This window comes from Diadema antillarum, unplaced genomic scaffold, assembly GCF_040938485.1.
Source record: "Diadema antillarum isolate AM-2024a unplaced genomic scaffold, OU_Dant_1.0 scf00000014, whole genome shotgun sequence".
NCBI lineage: Eukaryota > Metazoa > Echinodermata > Echinoidea > Diadematoida > Diadematidae > Diadema > Diadema antillarum.
The window spans coordinates 5495513-5515000 of record NW_027270903.1 but is presented as its reverse complement, the minus strand read 5'-3'; the positions used below and the strand labels follow the sequence as shown (position 1 = coordinate 5515000).

The 19488-nt window shown below is 37.8% G+C and overlaps 1 protein-coding gene across 1 annotated transcript in view; it reads right to left on the bottom strand.

The window, feature by feature from the left end:
• Window positions 1–18260, bottom strand: part of LOC139722209 (uncharacterized) — a 46534-nt gene extending 28274 nt beyond the window's left edge. The window contains exon 1 of the mRNA XM_071633525.1: window positions 18151–18260. Within this exon, the coding sequence (XP_071489626.1) occupies window positions 18151–18260 (110 nt within the window). The remainder of the gene's footprint in view (window positions 1–18150) is intronic.
• Window positions 18261–19488: the final 1228 nt, after the last annotated feature.

Here is a 19488-nt window from a genome sequence, read left to right as displayed (position 1 = left end):
TTTATTTGAATTTGAATTTGAAATTTGATTAGTGTTTAATGACTGGCACGATGTTATCGTACCCTTGGTGTATAGTAATTTCATAATTCCTGTTGGCGAGATAGTGCATGCAGTTGAATGCCTGACAACTGCAAGTTAGTGTGTTGAGCAACTGAAAAGTTGACTATGAATGTCGGTTACATTTCGTTATTCCTAGGGTTTGTTAATCCGAAAGTTAAAAAAAAAGTTTCGTTGTTTTTAAGGTTCGTTTTTCCGAACAAAAAATAAGGTTCGTAATTCCCTTACAGGTCGTTAGTACGCACGGTCTTTACGTTTTCAGATTAACGAAACTTCGAAATGACGAGCCTTGTTTCATCTTTTGAATTAACGAACCTTTGGAATGACAACATTTATTTCATTTTTCGGATTAAAGAACCCTTGTTATAACGAACCTTATTGCATTTTAGGAATTACGAACCTTATATAGGAATGATAAAAACCCTTAGGAATAACGCCACAAATGGTCGGATTAACGAACCCTTTTTTATTTTCTGATTAACAAACCTGCAGGTATACAGAATTTATGTGTTCATCGGAAGAACGAACTGATATCAATTTTGGATTATCGAACCTTCGGAATAACGAAAATCAACTGATTACATTAGAGAACGTTTTTATTGATTTGTTTATTTCAATCGGAAGAGCACTGCAAACCGAGATATTAAGATTAATAACGTTCTACTCCTACTCATTTCATTTCATGTATTATGTATATATTCTTTTTTTTTTCTTCAAGAAAATAACATTCAAAAAAGTGTTCTATTGTAAACTTGTAATCGGGTGAACAAATCGGGTGAACTACTCACCTAGCTTCACAAAATTATCCCAATGTGAAAGTAATTGTAATGGCCACTTTACAACAATTTGTGTCTACAATGTTGCAAATTTAATGGACAGGTATGATGGGGAATACATTCTTTAGTGATGGTTGTAATATATACATATTATATATATATATATATATATATATATATATATATATATATATATATATATTATATGTATATACATATATTTATATATATATCACAGTATAATATATATATGAAGAGTTTGTTCGCAAAAACCGATAAGTCCATATTTGCCAAATGGAGATATTTGCGATTAAAGGTCAAGAAAAATAAAGAGAAATAAGAAAATTTTTGCTCCTTTTGACCATGACTTCAAAAATGTACCTTTATATGTAGTGACCAATATATCATTTAAAAGGTATCATTTTGTGCTTTATTACAGAGACCGTACTTCAAAATCTTCAAAAATGGACTTATCGGTTTTTGCGAACAAACTCTTAACATATATGTATATAATATACATAATGTATTTTATTATATATTATATATGTATGATGATTCATTGCCAATGTATAAGCCCTACAAATGGACAATAAGAACATGCTAGATACAGCTTCGACGGCATTCTGCATTACAGTCGGTGCATGTGTCCATTTTCTTGTGTGTGTGTGTGTGTGTGTGTGTGAAACAAAACTAAAACAAGCAAAAAATATAGAGAAGAAAATGTCATCAGCGCGAAAAAGGAAAACTATGATACATTTTTACTGTGTAAACATTGTTTATACTGCAACCGTCATTTAACATGATATTTGTCGTAATAGGTACAGACAAACATGTTTGAACGAAATATATAGAGACAAAAGGTCTTAAAATATGAGATCATCTGGGCAATTTTCTTCTTCCGATATATTGTAATAAGATCTATGTAATCACGCATGGACTGCCGTTATAAGTAGGACTTGACTCGGATGTCCTTACAGTTTCCACGCAGCACCGGAAAACATGCCTTAAAATTCATCTCTTGTGGCTCCACCTGCCCCCCCCCCCCCATCTCAAGATATTGCGCAAGTGATAGAAATAAGAAATGAGAGAGCTAATGTCTTTGACTAGAAGAAAAAAAAAACACATTTAGTTTGTTGTTTCCTGATTTTACGTGCTATACCTCACGGCCATGACTCCGTGATATACCCTCTGAGAGGATGCAACTTACGTCACTGCATAAAGTGATATTCTTCCGTCTATTTTTACCCGAAACTTAGATATCAGGGATTGTCTTTCAACCTATTTTGTGCCTACATGCAAACTCGTGTCTCTCTTACATCAAAACAGGATTTTCCCTTTATGGAACATTGTTTTGAGCGAAAGCCGTGGGCCATTTATCAGTGAAAACTTAGAACAAATAATTAAGAGTTATACTTCTAGGCCTGAAGATCAGTGGTACATTTTTCTTGCCACGAGAGAATCACACCTTAATTGTCCGCCTAATGACGTGAGAGGTATATTGTTTTATCTATAGAACTAGTATACGTGACATGCGTTTATCATAATGTCATATTTCTTATAATAACGAAAAGGAACAAGACATTGTCTGTTTTCATATATTTCCATATAACATAACCGTCACATATCTTTGTCTTCTCATGTGTGAATGGAGGCGATTATGCCAATTATAAGCATACAAGGGAATGATTACGGGAAATGCTTAAAGGTCCTGTTTACCTTTGGGAGCAGTGATTTAAAAAATGTTCAAGATATCACATTTGATGCATATGAGTAGGTCTGTTGTACCAAAAAAAAATCCTACCTTGTAAAAATATAGAAAATAGAGCCTAAAATATAAGGAGATATCAGTATTTTTTCTCAATAAAACGTAACTGTAGACGGTTTAGTCTGGAAACATTTTTTATTATAATCATTGTTCACATTTTGTGTATTTATACTTGACATTGACTTTACTGATTCAAATTTTTACAGTGGTTGTTTCAATCCCTAACTCATATTTTAGAATTTTTCATAAAGCACAAATGCTGGGTGTTTGTCTCATCTGCAAGTGGTAAATTATGCCTTTAAAAAGAACAACAGTGAGAAAAGAAAACAAACACACACAACAGATGAAATGTTATGTAGAGCACACGAGTGAAATTCTTGAGCGATTAGCAAAGTTTATAGCAAATTAAAGACTCAAGTTGCAGAAGTATGTAAGATAAGTTTTTTGATTCATCGACGAAGTAAATATAATGTTTTTCTAATGTAGGGAACCGTACCTAATTTTGCTGACATTCTTTCTTTCTTTAAATTTGTAACGATCTGCTTATTTGGAATAAGGCATTTCTGCCAAATCTATCCTTCTCTCCCTCTCTCTCTCTCATCCTCTCTCCAGTAAGAAACCCTTTTCAATAAAGATGACCAGAACGAATTAATTTCTCCTAGCTGAACAGCCACACTGTAAAAACATCGGTGTTAGATTTAACACCACGGGTCTTAAATCTAACACCGATCAAACTTCAATAAAGGACCACACCCACAGGTGTTAAAAATGCACTGTGATGGTGTTGAAAAGTGCTCACTTGACACTTCGTGGTGTTAATTTGACACTGTACCTGGTGTTATTTTGACACTGTACTGGTGTTAATTCAAAAATGACACCACATGGTGTTGATTTGATATTTGTTGGTGTTAATATCAATGGTTTAACACCCGTCCAGCTTCAATAAGAGACCACACCAGCTGGTGTTACTTTGGTGTAAATTTATTTTCGCATTTTTTTCAAAAATCTAGTATTTTAATGTAAAATTCTTGATCGTTTAAATTAAAAATCAACAAGAAGTGCAGTTACTAAGAAACTCTTCAAAAAACAGTTTAGAATTTGGAAATGACACCCGGAGGTGTTAATTTAACACCATAAATGAGCACCGAAAATTTAACACCAGCTCGGTGTTCACTATTTAACACCAGACTTTTTGCAGTGCAGTAGTGTTCATTTCTTAGTTTCTTTGACATGGAGAAGGACAATCCATACACAACTCACTGCGAGATCACCGTCACATTATAGGCAAAGCAGGAGCCTAGCTATATTCCTCACACAAGCCAAGAAATTAGCATGCAGGCAAACCAATCATTCATTCTCTCCCGCAAATTCATCATTCCGAAAAAAGCTGTTGTTATCTCCCCCAATATTCGCATGCAATTTACACTAGCCAACAACCTTAAATCATCATCGGAAGTGTTCTATTCGTCTCCAAAAGCTCTAAATTAGGGATGTATCAAGTAACTATGTTAATTTCTTCAACTGATCTTGATAAGCACTCTTATAGGGTCTTTCAGCTCGTTTAAAATGTCTTGTAGGTAAAATAAATACCCGTGTAGTCTCATTATATAGCTGACGATATGTCATGCTTAGGAGGTTCCTAACGTACGATGCTCTAATACTCATTGAAGGCATTTCTATGTACACCCACTTGACCAGTAGCTATAAGAATTTCGTTTGAGGCCTACCAATCTGCTTATAGGTGAGAATCAATACCCCCACTGGTCACTTACACAATCGATTTTTTGCTGCTTATAGCGTTCACCGTATTGGTCAAGCGCATTTGATACCTGCGTTCTTTTCAATTGCCATACTGAAAGCTCGCCGCTTGTATTGACAATCCTCAAACGTAAAGAAGTTCCGAAGTTAAATCTTGTATGCAGCATTTCCCTGCGAAGAAAAAGATATAAAGGGTCCCAGTACGAAGAATGGGATCGGGGGCTATTCAATAGAATCACAACCCAAACTTTGGCTAACCCAAGCCAGATTCTTTTGATAATTAGGCCTTTTAAGTTAATTGGCCAATCATATTGCACGGCTGGCTTCACGTGACCCCTGTGCGACCTCGAGTAGGAAGCGTCTATTAAGTCCGAAGGGAAATCCTTACTTTCCTCCGCAAAACAGGGGTGAAATAGTGTGACAGATAAATCACAACCTGTGCGATTTGTAGTATGCTGTTCGTTTCAACAAATCTAATGACCTTGCATTGTATTTGATAAAATTACATCGGCATAATGCAATTTATGTGTACAGAGACATTCTTAAAAGAGATGTCATCGTTCGATTGATTTCGCGACCCCTATTAGTGTGGCAAATTGATCATCCCAGAGCTGAATCCTGAAGGGGGAAAATGGCGCCCAACAAGGGGTAAAGTTGGAATCAAACTGCTATTTTGAAACCTAAGGGACTATAGTGACAGAATTTCAGGTACGTAGGTATTACCCTGTCATTTCATTATCCGTTGTTGGGGCAAATTACGGGATATTATGTGACTGTATATAGTTCGATGGTCTATATGTGCGACAGGTCACTGTCGTTGCTTCTGTGTAAAGCGAGTACAGTTTGTTTATGCGTACGCTGTGCACAGTGTATAAACTGCATTGTAAAGGGATTACGGAATGCGTGTCTGTGTGCCTACACAGTTTAGCCTGCGCTAATGTTAACGCTATCTGATTGTTATATGGGAATAGCCTATTCAAAATCACAAAATTTGACCGGAGATACTGTGAGAAAATCGTGGATGCACTTTGAACCGTTCTTGGATTTACTCTTACACTGAGCAAGGAACATTCCTGGATGTGGATTTGATAAGAGGACGTGGAATAATTGTACCAGATTGTTGACAATGAGCAGGTAGGAGATGGTAACTGTGATTCATTTTGAGTGGTTTCTGTGGGTATATCATTTGTGGTGGCTTCTCATGTACAGCGTACGCGATAGAGTAACTGTGTGCTTGGGACTAAGGGAGAAAGCGAGAGGGCAACTGTCACTGCACAGTACACAGACCATCGCTAATATGACGCGACATTGAGGTGTTAATGTTTGTTGTAACCTATTAAACTGCATGAATTTGCGTGTGTGAGTGTTGAGTGCTTATCATGCCCAGTAGGTAGTGTGTAGTGGTGTTATTATATTCATTTTATGTAGACTCTTAGTCTTCCATATTTTGTGTGGGATGTGACTGATATGTGACAACCATGTCCATCATGAACCAACACAGTGTAACAGCAACATCGTCCAGTGCAGTGATGTGTCACTGTCAGTACCTCCGCCGTCTACTCTAGCTGTCAAGGGAGTTCATGAAGTTCACTACTGCCATTTCTGTGTCCGCTATGCTAGGGGCACTGAGCCTATTGCTGCCTGCTGAAGCAATCATTGAATCATGCATATAGATTAAACATACACACGTGCACACATTGTACCACCACCATGTCCATCATACATTATTATTCACTCATCTTCAGACCTTGCCATAATTAACCCGGAACTTCAACAAAGATCTTTGCTTGTGACTGTTAGTGTTAGAAGAAGTTACTTGTAACACAAATGTTTCTAGACAGAAAGATCCGTCTGTCCGGAGGAGTCTTTCATATTTTTGACGTTATCGCTCTCCTCCGTAGACAGACAGAAGGTATTAGTACCCATCGCTGTGTGGATGTTCTTAACCACTGTCTCTATGGAAAATTGGGTGAGGTACCTCACCCTTCTTGATTGCGTCTAATTCACGGCCCTACATGTTGACTTAGGTCAGCAAATTTAAGCTTGTATAGCAAAATCAACATTTTAAGAATGCACTACACTCACCAAATTAATGAATAATCCAACATTTTGTAAGAATTTTCAACGTAAAACACACATCAACCAGCCCGTCGCGTCGTCACGTTCAAACTGCAGAAGCATACAGTATGAATCTGTTAGCCAATCACATGCGAGGTTGTAGTTTCTGCGTGTTTTTTTACTAAAACACGCACCTCGCATGTGATTGGCTTACAGATTCAAAATGGTGACTTACAGCTGTCGAACGGCCGATGTTGCGATATGGATAAAATTTCTGCATTATAACCTAGTTACTGTGAGTATTTCGATTGCACAATGTGAGAAATTTACCCCAAATATTGCTGCATAATGTGTCATGTCATGTCAAACTTGTTTGAATGTAAAAAAGCTGTCTGAAATTTGGTTTATCGTAACGTTTGGTCTGTGTGCGACTGCTCCACACAGGAGCCGGAATCATTGACTTCGGTCTGTATAAGGAGGGGATCCGTGAAGCCAGACGCAGTCTCCCCGGAACATTCCCCGATGACCAGATACAGACCGATCTTTCGGTCAAGAATGTTTCTAGCTTGCAGCTCTCCTTGTTGTAATTTACTTGTCAGTTTTAAGGCAGGACTGTCAACTCTATTTATTTAGTTAGGCCTAGGCCACGAGTAAAAAGAAGAAGAAGAAGAAAAACAAAAACATAAAAAATATAATTTTTTGTCCTAACTTTAAAAGAAAAAGGAGAGTGAGGGTTTTGTTTTTAGTGTTTTTTTTTTTTTTTTTTGCCGTTTCCAAAACAACAGTGTTTCCCGTATTAGAACACTACAGATAGACCTATAGTTACTTTTCAGTAAGACTTCAATATGTGCCCTACCATATGTTTTTACATGTTCATGATACTTCATGGGGTTGCAATAATGGAACTCATCCTGGTATGGTGCGAGATTCAATGGCTGGAATCGGGGAAAATCAATCAAAATTTTGACTTTTATCATTTAAAAAAAAAAAAAATGTATGCATCTTCAAAAAAACAATGTGAGCAAGGATGAGAATTGTTTTGTTTTGTGTGTTTTTTTTTTACTCTGCCTTAGATGACTGTATTCCAATCATTTGATTATGTTCATTATGAAAATAATTGTTTGAAAGGCAATAATAATATGAATTTCAACCATAATGAAAACATTGGTAGATAGATATGGATTTTTACACTCACTCACTCTGTCCTGTGTATCCTGGAAAAGCTCATTTTCGCATAAAATATGAAGTTGAAACTGCAAATACTGTGCAACCTACATTGTACATATGTGCATGTACTCTGTATCTCTCCACACTTCAAGTACACTACAAGCCCTTCTGTACCATTTTATAAGCATGTACCAAGTTAAGGCACTACAAGTTGTGTCACACCTCGTAAAGAACGTGAAACGAAAATGTGAGTTGCAGCAACTTGGTTTACCTATAATGCTTCACCTGCACACGTACAGTACAATGAAGACTAACTGTGCCATGAAACAGATTGAACACCACTGCTCTGGATGAGGTTAACACTCCAGTGTTTGGGAGCGCTTTTCAAACTGAAAGTTTAACTCTTTATGTGCCATGGTGGAAACCCCCTGTGTGCCACATTATTCTGAGACACCAGCGATGTCATGCTTTGAGAAAACATTCTGTATTTCAAATCTATGCTACTTCTATAGATTTCTGTTCAGGTGGACATGTAGTCAGTAAAATTGTAGAGAAAATGCCCAGCTTTGCAATGATGATGTGTATGACAAATCTATGATTGTTTTTCTTTCCAATGACTCGCATAGCTAAATTACTGTAAAGGCATAACTATTGCTCACAAAACAGTGACAGAAACTTAGAATTTACACCTAAATCCAGTATTGAACACCGCTTGTTAGTCAATCACTACATAAAATGCAAGCTATAGATGTGAGAGGAACGAAAGTGCGAGAAACGCTTTCATTGTACTGCGGCATTTGGTGATTTATAGATCGGTGTGGGCGGTATTGTGCGTTTGAGCAGTGTATGCAAAGTTGGCACGCCGTTGACTGAGTCGGACGTGCGAACGTGGCACATAAAGAGTTAATAGACTGCACTGGGGAGGAAGTGATTATCGTTAGGCAAGGACTCGGTTTCAGTGCTGGCTGCTGCAGAGATGCCGACTGCTGTTCAGATCTGTAATAATTTTTATTTATTTATTATGGAAAAAATATTGTGTTTCCCAAATTGTAGTAGTGATGTCTATTGGAAGAATGATGAACATGTTTTTTTTTTTCCACCGAAAAACCACCTTTTCAGGCGTCAGAGTACTGCAGTGCTGCTTAGAAGGTTGGCATCCCTTCTTCTGCCACCTCAAGCCATCTTTAAAGGCATCCTCTCATATCCAGCACACAAGCAGGGTGTTACAAAATATGTTTTTTTCTCACTTGTGCAGAGAGGGATTCAAGCAATTAATTTCTGCAGTTAAGTTCTGCAAAAACAACAACAACAACAACAACAACAACAACAACACACACACAAAAACAAAAACAAAACAACAACCAACAGTCCAATTTACAGTTGTACATAATACTAGTAATCCCAACTGGCAATATAGGCTGCCCGATACTAGTGGGTACCTGTTGGGTTTGTGCGGTGAGGTCCACAGGAATATATGAAACCAGAAAGTCATTCACAATTTTGTAGTGCTTGATGATTTTGCTTCCTCTTGTATTTTTCGTTCTTTCTTTGTGTTTATAGTCTGCCAACACATGGGTTTGGCTGATGGTGTTGCATGTTTTACAGTGAATATTGCTGTGTAAACTGCCTATGGTGTAGGAGATTGGACTGTTTGATTCATAGTAATACTAAGTCTTTATCATATTGTACAGGCACAGTCTACATCTTTAATACTGTATGTGCTAATGCTACTCTTTTACTCATGTACGTTTGTAAGTGGTAGATTATAAGTGTATGGAAGGAGAATCATTTCATGGAAATTCTGAAACTGCCTGATAAATCCCTGAGAGCCCAAAATAACATTTCAGTTTGAATATTTATTTTTGTTCATCGATTTAAGCTGGAACTGAGAGGGTGACCGAATGAACCATGCAAATTATGGTAGCATAAAAAAGTAGAGTGAAGATAGACTGGAAAACCAGAAGTTTTTGCAAGATTTGCGAAAATGAAATTCATAACGTGAAAGTTGTTTGTTTGTTTGTTTGTTTGTTTTTATCTGCATAATGCATTGAATGTCAGTGGCAAAAGAGCCATGCCGCGAAAAAGGCTGACGGCTCCAACTTGCAAAAGTTTCATGCCTTGAATGTTTTTGGTTTTACGGTAGTTGGTGAGATCGCGATCATGACTGAATTCTGAGGTACTGCTCCTGTGAACACATTACAACCTACAATGTACATGTATAAAAGAGCTCATGAATCAAATAATCTTTGCCTTCAGCTGAAAACTTTTGATGAAGAATTCAGGTTGTACTACATCATACAGATGTATAGTCAAAATAAGGATCATTTGAAACTATAAGTGTCAGTCGTCTTTTTTTTTTGTCTGTGTGTATCCGAAGTGGGGGCTTCCTGTTAAAGCTTCATCTTGCGACTTCACATTAATATTATGTCAGTAATTGAGCATTATCCTAAAAGTGATAGGAAAATTACAGTTGAAAAGTACATTTTATATATGTTAAAGTCATGGGGTTCTGAAAAAGTGTTAAAAGGACGTGTCATTCAAGCAGTCATCTGGCAGTGTTCCAGCTATGTATCGCAAGGGCAGTAACAAGTGGAAAACATCCTTTTGTCTGCAGCGTGCAAACGAAAGAGAATGTGTGCGAGGGGGATGAATCAACGATGCGCTTGCCCTTCAGGAATGGCTGCAGAGCCCTCTGTGTTGAGTCATCAGGTGTTTGTGTGTGTGTGTGTGTGTGTGTGTGTGTGTGTGTGTGTGTGAAGAAGTAAAACCAGCTCTGCTGAAGAAGACCTACTGTTTCCTAACAAAATGGCAATGACTGGCATTATCAGTTTAGACAAGGTTTCTGATCTTAGTTCACAGATAGTGGAAAGATAGATTGTAGATACAATGTGGATAGATGGGCTGATAAGTTGATGAAGTAATGTTAGAAATATTAGTGGAATGTCGTGACTGGACCACTCGTGGGCTTTCAAACTTCTGTACAGAAAATAACACTCTTTGTAGTCCTGAATAATGACTCTCCCATACTAGAAAGATGACAATAATGCAGCAAAGTTTCATGAGATAATGTTTTTTGACCATTCCAAGCTCTTGTTTCAATTTAGATGGAAGTTTCCTGTTTTCTTGATAATTTTACTACAAGTTCCTAAGGGGACTGCTCTTACTTTCCTACTTTTGAACCAAATCATCTTTTTTTTTTATTTATTTGTTTTCTTTAGACCCAGTGGGTGCAAAGCCAGGAATTTACATGTAACACTGTTTTCAAAATTCATTGAATTTTCTCAAGAGGATAGTTTCTGCAGTGTTCTCTTCACAATAGCAAAGGGTTGGTACGTAGTATCATCTGAAAATACCCAAAATACCAGAGTACCTTCTAGAGATTAAAAAGTCTCTGGCATTTGTGAGTATGTGTTAATATGATATAACATACACTGTAAATCCTACCCATGCGCCTACAAGTGTAGGTCTTCAGGCATTGTTAACGCTGTATAAATACAAAATATTAGCGTACCGTATACAAGACTGCATAATTCATTTTTCATGCTGATGGGTCTAGTAAACTTGATTGCAGCAGTGTATGTGTGTTTCAAATGTTGCCTACAATCTATAAAGTTTTATACATGCATTTCAGGCACACCACCGGTCACCCTCATTTTGATGAAAGAGAAAATGAAACAAAAAGTTAATCTGGCATAGGTTTTAGAACATTTGTAAAGGAAGTAATGACAGTTTGTGGTTTAGAAGCTGCTGAGAAAAATATCAGGAACTACAAATTTGTACATACGCATCTACTGTACTTTTTAATTTCTTGGACATCCTGAAGGAAGCACTTGAAAACCATTTGCATTTCTGATGTACAGCTAAAAGAAGAAAAAAAAAAAACCCCACAGCAACAATACCATACAGAACAAAACAAAAAACTATCATTGAATTTGTAATCTAATAGCTAATCTTTACCATATACGTGTTGTACCATGGCATGGATGATGCAATTTCTGATTAAACGGAACTGTTCCGTCATCTGTGTCACGTAAAGTCAACATGTTGGGAGACATTTCTCGCTATAGCGGAAATCCCACTTTTGGCTTCCCTGATGGTACAAATGTAGGGCTCTCAGATACACATACAGTACCAGTAGCATTCAAGGGTGCATCCCATCAAAGAAACTTGCCATCTGTTTCGATACATTGTAATACCACATGGATAAATAGAATGCAAGCTTTTTACATTACCTGTCAAATCTGTGGCTGTGCACTCCTGGCTGACCTTTGACCTTTGACTTTGCCCTAGTTCATGACATTTTAATCGCTAGCCTGTAGATTATTCTACAGTTGAAAGTATTTGTATTATATTCCACTATCTTTGGAATTGGTCTCTGCAAATACTTTTTTGATTTTTTGGTGGTGGTTACAATTTTGTTGGAACAAAAAGTTGAATTTAAATAGTATGTTTTAGTGCAGCAGAATTCTTGTGTATTAAAGGTACAATTTACCTTTGGGAGAAGTGATTTAAAAAATGTTCAAGATATCACATTTGGTGCATATCACAAAATATCCTACCATATACAATTTTTGCAATAAAGCCTAAAATACAAGGAGATATCAGTGTTTTTCTTGATAAACCGTAACTGTATACGGTTCAGTCTGGAAACATTTTTATTATAACTATTGTTCGCATTTTGTGTATTAAACAATACTTAACATCGATTATACGGATTCAAATTTTAGAATTATTTTAAAGCACTAATGCTGGGTTTTTGTTTCATCTGCAAATGGTAAATTATGCCTTTAAGTGTTGCATGCACTGTGTTAAACTGAGATTTGAAGGCACATCCTTGGATATTAATTGCCAACAATGTCTTACAATAAAGTGCTACACAAATTACTGTAAATCCAGAAATATTCACCACATGAAATTTTCTCCAATTGCCAAGCTTTCATTTAATGCATTTTAAGTGTACATGTATACATGGACAACCAGTTTCTCGGGCATTTTGATTTTGTAAATATTGGCTCCACGCAAAATTTGCAAAAATTTCATGCAAACGTGAAAATTTCTGGTTTTACAGTTTAAATATATATACGCATGAAATTCCACCTGCTTGAATGGACATCTGTTCATAAGCCCCATTCTACTGTACAAGCAGACAAGTACCCTTTATCTATGCATTTTTACCGGCCTGACAGTTAATTTCAAGTCAAGCAGGAGAGTGGGTTTATCGTCATTAATCATTCTCTTCACTGCATTGAGCAGTTAACGCCGTGGTGCAAATATGGGCCTGGGATCCGTTGTATACTTACCGTGGCAACTCTGCACTCAGTATTACAACCATCAGTGATTTCTTGACTCTGGTTTGCCATGGAATCATGCTGCTACAATATGGTAAAATGCCACTGACTGCAGAGTTAGCATGAATTGTAAAGGCTCCATCCAGTCTTTATGCAAAGGAGCTGCGGTATGATCATTTATGTATTTGGCATGATAGAGATATTTACTGTAGAGTGAAAGTTTAGGATTTGAAGTAGATTGGCAGCCATGGCTATTAGAGGTGGACGCACCTGTTTCAACTGCAGAGTTGGTGGAGCGACATCCCCCAAGTGCTGGCTCATTGGAGCAAGGCGCGTCTGTGTGAATGGCTGAGCGCTCATCCCTAACCCACGTTTACCCCTCTTCTTCCACGACATGTGGGTGCACTTTTCCATCAATTTGTGAACTTTTTTTTAAAGATTATTGTTATTAAAAGCAAAGATCCCGGAGTGGTTTTCATGGTACAGGGCTCTTATAGGGCAAGGACTATGTGTGGAAAGTTACTGTAGCCCAACTGGGCCAGTGGGACTACTTGCTTTGATTTCATTCAGTAATTTGTTTCCTTTTTTAAAAAAAGAAAAGAAGAAGACTACAACCTGCATGAATGTGTGATGCTGTACATGTATGTATTCATGGCATAATTTCGTAGTGATCTGCTGCTGTGCAACATGAATGAAATACATGTATAATACTTTTTTTATATTTGCTTGGTACTAGGTTTTGAAAAAGAGAAACAGATACTTTCTTTTTAAAACTATTTCCATTAATTAGTATAGTGATGGTGCTCCCATTATCCAACTTTGTATACAGGTTTAGCGGCTAAAATAAAGATATCATAACAAAGAGTCCAAAATTTATACTAGTTATGTATGTAGTATGCCGCTCACCAGATCAATTAGTTCTGTTTTTTAATACTTTCTGTGCCCAGGTACTAGGCTTTATACATAAACTTGCCAAGTTTTTCCATAAACATCCAGAAATCCATCCAAACTTGGCCTAGATGTACAAATGTACAGTGTAGATTAGATGTACATGTAGATTAGCAAGTTCACTTACAAATAGGTGTAGCAGTGTCCCTCAGTCCAATGGGATGGCCATGGTGGTACGATAGGGATTAGGGGGATTTACCTGTTATCTCTGTTCATTGATGAATAGTTTTTAGACATGCTGAGCCAATCAGCCAGCTATGCACTGGACAAGGGATTGTAAAAAGGCTTTTAATACTACATCCAATATTGCAGATTCTCAACCTTAACCCATTGAAGATGAGTCCTGAGTTGTATACTCGGGCAGGTGTCTTTGGGAATTTTATGCATGTTGTAGCAAAATCAGCTAGTCCTCAGTGGGTTTACTGGTCTGTAGAACCTTCTGCCATTAAAGTTGCAATGACTTCCTGGATTTGGGTGAAAAGTAATTACACACAGACTTTCTTGAATCTGTTGATCTTTAGATTTTTTTTTTTTTTTTTTGGGGGGGGGATGGAGTTGTTTTTGTTTAAATGCCAGGGTTATAAACTACCCAGCAGTTTTACTTTCACAATGATCTTAATATAGATCATTCTTTTTTGGATGATTCTCTCTTTGAATCAGAATTACACCTCCATCTTTGTGGTAATATTTAAACGCCAGCTCTTTGTGAGATATTTCACCTGTATTCCTGAAGAATTTTGGTGTACTTCATCCTCTTTATAGCTGTACCACGGGGCTGTGTAGTCCCTTGTATGCCTTTCTGTGTATGCACCTTTTGTAGCTCTGGTAACGAAAAAAAAACAAAATTTAGCGGGGATGGAAGCAAAAATGTTGAGTACTTAAGGTCCGTCGATCAAAACTTGAATCTCAAAAGTTCTGTGAACATAGGTTCAAAAATTTAGTGTTTTGCCTTTGTTTTAATTTTGCATTTTTTTTTTTTTGTACGTGTACATTCAGCATTACTTTTCTATGATTTGCTGAATTCATCATACTTGTCAATCAAATGACTGTGGAAGTGTGATAATGACATTTTACCCGTTACTAGCTGATTACACTCAAGCACATTGGAAAATATGAATCATTCACCATTGAAAAGTACTTGAAATTCTGCCATATTGTGTTCTGAAAAAAAAAAAAAAAAAGGCAGTCACAGAGATATGGTGTTTGTAGTCCGGAATTACGTTGCACTGTACATTGTAGGTTGAAATGAATGCATTACGCACAGAGTACCGAAGTAATCGGAAGTAGGAGTTGTCCATGTGTAATGGCCAAACCTCTGTAATCATGCGATCTAGGCTAATCTGATGTGTGAATTGCTGCTCGTTGAATTTTAACTGTCAGGCAGTGATCTACGAGGTGGCAAGAAAAGCCGATAAATGATTAGCTAATTAGGGGTGTGGAATAATGAAGCCGTTGTCCGTCGCGGGCGCGTGCCCGCCGAGAGGAAAAAAAAAAGACAAAAGGAGAGCACGAGCACGTGTGCAATTGACTACCATCGCGATTTGGAAGCGTAAAGACTTGCCCACGGCGTTTCCACATGTGTGAGTGAGGTGTTCCATTGATTGATTTGAGAAATACGGGCCTGAGTAAGTGTGTAATTAAATCATCGGCATGGCATTAAGCAGATCCCTAACAGCTTCATTATGTATTCTCCTCTGATGACGACATCCAAAGCCCATCAAAGTTTGCGGGTCAGGAGGAAAAGTGCCTAATATTATTAAAATCCCGCACTTTCCTTTCTTTTAATTCTACCTACTCAAGGACTCTGTTCAACATTGTTTTCAGTGTGGTTGTGAGCTTCACATTGTGCATGGTCTCTCATGCCACCTGTGGCTCTAGTATTTGAGTAAAAATCAAGCCCTGTGAATATTTGGTGTCATAATATGGAACCCTTCTACAAATTGTATGTGTATTGCTTCAAAAAAGGGAAAACTAGTCAACAAAAACACATTTACCATGTATTAGAATTTTCCACATTGTGTCAAACATGAACCATAAAATGAATGGTCTCTGTAATAGCATAGCAATTTTAGTCACAAATATTCAAATCTTGTTAAGTCTAGTTTTCGAAACGTTCAGCGTTATTCTTTAGGTGTAGATTTGAGGGGAGATTGCTTTTTGGCCTACATTTTGTGGATTTGAGCTGGGTGGTCACATTTTAACCTGTTGAGGACTGACTGATTTTGCTACACTACAGCAGGCATTTCCCATAGACAATTGCCCAAGTATACTCGGGACTTGTCCTCAATGGGTCAATGAGTAAGTACACTTTAATTTAAGTGTGTGTGAATGACATTTGCGCACAATTGAACAGGACTTGTCTCTGACAGTTCATCTGGGACAAGTCCCAATGCAGTCACTGTCCATCGTTACTGCCTGAAACATTTTTCTGTTCTGCTGAAAAAGGCACTATATGATACAAACATAGGTCCTACCAATGGTACTATGAACAGCTACATACATTTGTACATGTAGTTGTCAGATTAACTTTTTCATTTTGTTCATTTCATTATGTGGGACAACTCTGCTTTTTTATCAGATGAGAATGGTCTTTGAAGAATAGTGCAGGTTTAAGGAGAGTACATGGTCTTCGTTTCACCTTGTACATTTTGTTTGCTTTATAATACATTTTTCAAACTGCCTATTGGATGAAACACACTCTCCACTTTACAACGATAGCAGTGTAGTCGTAGCTAGTTGTCTCACTCTGTCGTACTCCCTCTCGCTGTGCGCGTCGATTCCCCCACACCTGCCAAGTTGAACGATGAAGTGAATTCAATCTATGTTGGTTATTGTAAGAGAGGTATGCGTATAATGTGAGCACTCTCATTTCTCTGGCTGTGGCCAGACCAGCCGACTAGTCTCGTGCGCCCAGCCCTCTTTTGTGAGTGCTTCCTTTGCTCACACACATGGTCATGAATGTGCAATGTGTAGCGTGTCACCCCCTTGATTTGCTGAATGTCTGATTTTAAGAATAGGGAATTAGGATGATATTTGTAAGATCCTGTATGATACCTCTTGAAAGCAAGCATATTAATGCCCTGTGAGTTTAAACTCGCCAAAAATTGTATCGTGTTCACATTGCTGTCAGCAAGCTGGCTGATGGGTTTGTAGCACCCTTTATACAATTGTGGCAAAGTTCAAATAATCCTGACTTTTATTCTGTCATATTTTATAATTTTGCTCAATTTCCACTACAAATCTGTTGGAGACTGCTTTTGTAATTTATAGGACTGAAGGACCAGAACCAAATACTGTCAAACATGATGTATTCATGGCGTGAAAATTTCGCGAATTGGAGCCGACGGCCTTTCTCGCTGCATGAAATTTTTGCGAATTGCCACTGGCATCCAATGCATTGTGTAGGCAAGAACTTTTGTGTGCAATTTAATTTCGCGAATGTTGGCGCTCGCGAAATTCGCGAAATTTGCGAAATTAAAATGTACGAGAACATTCCTTGTTTTACAGTATGCAAGCTCTGATGGGGATTGCATTCAACTTGTGTGTATGATCACTGACAGAGGAACTTGTTATCTAGATTGTGTTGAGATCGGACAGGCTACATGTAGAGCATATCATTGGAGATGATGGTTGATAAATCCAGTTCGTTCAGATTCCATACTCACACTTTCAGATGGAATATTGTCTTTTGTCCATGTACATGTCACTCTAAAAGCAAATCAGCTTTTAATATGATTTGGTGAAAGCCCAACAGTGTATTGTGTGGAGCTACAACTGAAAATATTAGTATGATCAACTATAGTCTTGTGTGTTGAGAGTAGAGAGTAAACCAAATTATATTTCAAAATATATGGAGAAATGAAGTTATACCTTTCCTTACATGTGCGTGTGGTGTGTTTGCCCATGGTATCGTGTGCTCAAAGTTTCAGTTTTAACTCCATAATTTGTGTTAAATGTTGATGGCGTTTAAAAAGATCATGATGCTGACAGAGTTAATATTGCATTTCCATTCTAAAATATTAACAATATCTTGGTTGCCAATTGTTTCCCTGATTCTGTATCCTGACTGCTCTTTAAAATTTCCCCTCATTTTGGTGGGTGCATTTTGGCAGTCCAGTGATGAATTAGTCTACAAACAAAGTGCTACGTGAATAGTGTGATGATGAAGAGGTCAACTTGATAGGGTCAAATACGTGGTAGAGCATCCGTGTTGTCTGGCATGCTAGACTATTGGCAGTGAGCCTGAGTGAGTCAGGCCCTGCCTCTGGCTCTGTTAAACTCGACAGGGAGGGGAGGGTACCACTGACCCACTTTTGCCAACCTCCTCCGTCACCTCGTGTCAAAGGTCACAGTAGGGGGTCGCCGAACTTGGGGGTGACTTGACTGCATGATTGGGTCTTCGGTGATGAGGCGATTCGTTGAGGGGTTGTTGGCGCCTCTCATTGTGGTGTCAACCCCATCTTCGCTGCCGGGTGTGCTGCCTGAACCCTGCAAACTGTTGAACCCCCCACAAACCGTGCAAATATTCAGTAGTCGGTGAAGAACGAAGCGTCGTATTTTGAGTCTTTTCAACGCAGCTCACATTTCCATGGCAAATTGTGGTGTGTGATGGAAACTTGACTCACTGAGAAAAAGAGAAAGGGATCTACATGTATGTTGTAGAATGTGATTGCATCCTAATGTGAATGGCAAGTTTTCTTTCGATTCCATGCGCACTGCCGTGTATGTATACATGGCCTAATAGATGGTTGGCAAGTTTTCAAGGGCAAGTCCATTCACAGGGCAAATTGGCACATCAATAAACTGTAGGAAATGTTTGATTTATTTTTGTTTTTCCCCAAGAGGGTTTGTCAAATGTATAGGTATAACACCCTTTTGATGCTTGTCTTTAAAATCTGTGGACTAAAATTCTTGGGACTTGATTTAAAGTACATTTGTGAACTTGGGCCTGTTTGATAACAAGTTTTATTAGGCATTAAAGTTGAGAAAATTTACACCCATATCTAAGATTTGGTGCTGAAGTTTAGGTAATTCAGTTGATTTAAACCTTTGTGAATTTGTAAAGGTCCGTTAAATAATACAATTTTTGTTAAATACTGAAATTAAAATAAATTACTTGATATCTAGACTACATTTTGTGAATCTGGACGTGCTTAATAATTTAAGATTTTGGTGCTGAAGGTAAAAGAATTGAATTGATTTAAACTACCTTTTGTTAATTTGGACTTGTCCAGTCAATCAAGTTTGTGTGTATTTAAAAGTCAAGAGAGGATTGCTGGATGTGTACCATGTTACTATTTAAATCTCCTTAACTTTACAAGCTGTATGCTTGTGAAGTTTACAGCTATTTGGCAGTGGGGATTTGTGCAGACTGCGTGAAAGAAGAATCTGTTGTCACCGTAGGAGCACAAGCCCTTAGAGTAGACCATTACAAGTTATGAGAAGTTTTAGGAGGGTGCTAAAGATGACCCCCTCTCCCACCAGCACGCCCCCGACATCTCGAAACTCACTATGTGCATTAGCCCTTTTGAAGAGCACCTTCTCAGAAATGGCATTGAGATTTTATTGTCATGACCAGGGGTTGTGACTTATGGCGCTTTCAGACACAACGAGTTATCGTATATTCATACAGTGTATGGATATACAACGTTTCGATATGAGAGCATTCAGA